The sequence below is a fragment of the Macrobrachium nipponense genome, chromosome 2 (genome assembly GCF_015104395.2).
Source record: "Macrobrachium nipponense isolate FS-2020 chromosome 2, ASM1510439v2, whole genome shotgun sequence".
Taxonomy (NCBI): domain Eukaryota; kingdom Metazoa; phylum Arthropoda; class Malacostraca; order Decapoda; family Palaemonidae; genus Macrobrachium; species Macrobrachium nipponense.
Window position 1 is genome coordinate 139642377 of NC_087201.1, and position 2672 is coordinate 139645048.

Below are 2672 nucleotides of genomic sequence, written 5' to 3' on the forward strand. Positions count from 1 at the left end.
TATGAAAAATTAAGTTACCCTTCAATTCTGTTTTACACAAACATTCTTAACAATTTCACTGAGACTTCCCCTTTAAAAAAAAAATAGGCTACAAGGAAATAAAAAGTCTCTCCACAAAATAACAGCGCGTGTAACGATTTTCCATAGCGATCCCATGAGTTATCAAAATTCCAAATAGTAATCTATTTATTTAACAGTACTGCGCAACCTAAAACAAGATGGTAAAAAGCAGAAATCTTGAGCTCAGCTCAGTTACAACTGTGGATACTGATTCTATTGTACTGTTAGCTTCATATTCGAAAAGTTCTTGAGAAAATATAAAAAACTTTTGCTGAAATTGGAAACATTGGGTCTCCACGTGACGCAACAGTAAACGATAATAATAGTGGCAATGACATTGTTACTCAAATGAAAACTTGTGGAGTAGGTAATACCATATACTTGATAACTTTCACGTTGCATATAAAGTGTGTATAGTGATCAGGATTACTCAATACTATGACGCATCTGCAACTGTACACAAGAGGAAGTAGCTTAGAATTGCATTTCCCTTTCACATTCCACCTGGACCACCTGGAGCTGTGAGGAAAAATGGTACTTTTTTACCCTAAATGTTGATAGTTCAGCTGGAACTGGAGGCTTTTGCCTAAACACTTTTGTGAACTTCTCCAGTAAAGTTAGAAATATTTCATGTTAAATAAGTAATTTTATAATTTTATTATGCAGCCAGAAAAATTTCAGCCATTGATTAACTGAAATCAGTTAACCTGAAGCATTTTGTAAGAGTCGCTAAAGAAATGGTCTGGCCTTTAATATATTGTGACATCTGTATATCGTAAATTCAACCTTAGATTAATGGAAAAGTAAAATACTTCATTCTAATTTCGTTATTTATTGCTTTCATATATAAAAACCTTAGCTGTCATATGATTTGGAAGGAAACGAGTACACACAAATATTATGACTAAATCTTATCATCAAATTTTAGATCATGTTATATGGGAATTTTTCAGGAGTAGTTGAAAGGGCAGTAAGTTGCAGCAAAAACTGTAACAGTAATAATAGCAATCTCATTCACTTAGTAACATTCATAAAGTTCTATCTTTGCAATGAAGAATCTTTTGGTTAAAGAATCACATTCTCATATATGTACATGTATTTACATAAATTTTCATATATTTGCATAAATTTACATATATTTACAAAAGATTATTTCAAATAATGTTTGTCTTAACTCATGATAGCTGATATTACAGGACTTCTCCTGTTTCTAAACTTAAAATGAATAGTATGTGCTCATGTAATAAAATACAAGTTGTTTTAAAAATTTTATATCATACAGTTCTGTAGACATTTCCATTAGTGTTACGCTCGTCTAACAGTACCACCTTGTTGCTTAGTAAAGAGCTGCTCAGTTTACAGCACGCGTATATGTACATATGTGCATATATATATATATATATATATATATATATATATATATATATATATATATATATATATATATATATATATATATATATATATATATATTCATGTATATGTATGTATGCATGTAATAACGATTTCGCATTCGCTTTAATGGAACCATAACTTGAACCTCGTAAGTATACTTACATAATGTAAAATTACTCCACAACACTGAATTTAATAGATCTGTTAGGTTAATAACCATCATAATTATTATGGGACTGCCTAGTGAGCGCATCTTGACCGTTCACTCTGTCAGCTTGAATTTTCTGGCATGTGTTAACACGATAGTGAGAAACAAAGAATTTATACGTTGCCAGTTTACACGTTATCGAGTTCTTGGCACAATGTTGTAATAAAGAAATGCAAAAATGATAGGAAATAATAAGATTTATTGTTACTTGAAGCTTTTAAATTAAGTGTAACTTAAACAGTATCTAAATTCATCTGTGGATTAGATTATTTTCTTTTTCATTGACTGTCAAACCAAAGCTCCCATAGCTTGTCGAGACCAGTAGTACTTCTTTAGCTTCATTGTGAGGCCCTGCGACGAAGAGTTTCAATTCTTGAGCTCAGCAGCCCCTTGGCCAATAATTAGAGTTCTGACTTTTTCAAGTTATCAGAAGATATAAAATAAGATCGGTGAACATGAACATATTTACCGGAATATTTGCGAAATGTCTTTGGGTAACGTTGTCAACAGGATCATGGAAAAGGGAGGCACGTTTCCAGACAGGAGCTGCCATTTAGTTCCAGGATTATCTCGAGTCCTTGTTCACCACTGGTCGATGTTCCATCCGAATGAATCGCCCCTGTAAGAGAGAGGTCATGTAAAAGTTAGTTTCTCAGTTCAATAACTTCTCTTACTTTCCGAAGTAATCGGTGTTCTTCATAGTCTTTAGAAGGGTGTCATTCGTCTTCATTGATAACTTTGCTCTAATCCTAATTTCAACATTTAATCATGTAAAAGGAGCGCTACTAATAACGATGATTTTTCCTGCGATATGTGATGTCAATAACCGAATATGTAGGTCAAATAGGATTTACCCTAAATCTAAATATACGCTTGTGAGTTCACGTCTTGTATGTGAATTTCTACTTCTCTTGAGTAAAATCATTCATCAGATCAATTCTCTCTCTCTCTCTCTCTCTCTCTCTCTCTCTCTCTCTCTCTCTCTCTCTCTCTCTCTCTCTGTGTCAGA

General features: G+C 32.9%; 1 protein-coding gene across 1 annotated transcript in view; it reads right to left on the bottom strand.

The window, feature by feature from the left end:
* Window positions 1-899: 899 nt before the first annotated feature.
* Window positions 900-2672, bottom strand: part of LOC135221035 (uncharacterized) — a 12584-nt gene continuing 10811 nt past the window's right edge. The window contains exon 6 of the mRNA XM_064258768.1: window positions 900-2282. Within this exon, the coding sequence (XP_064114838.1) occupies window positions 2246-2282 (37 nt within the window). The 3' untranslated portion in view covers window positions 900-2245. The remainder of the gene's footprint in view (window positions 2283-2672) is intronic.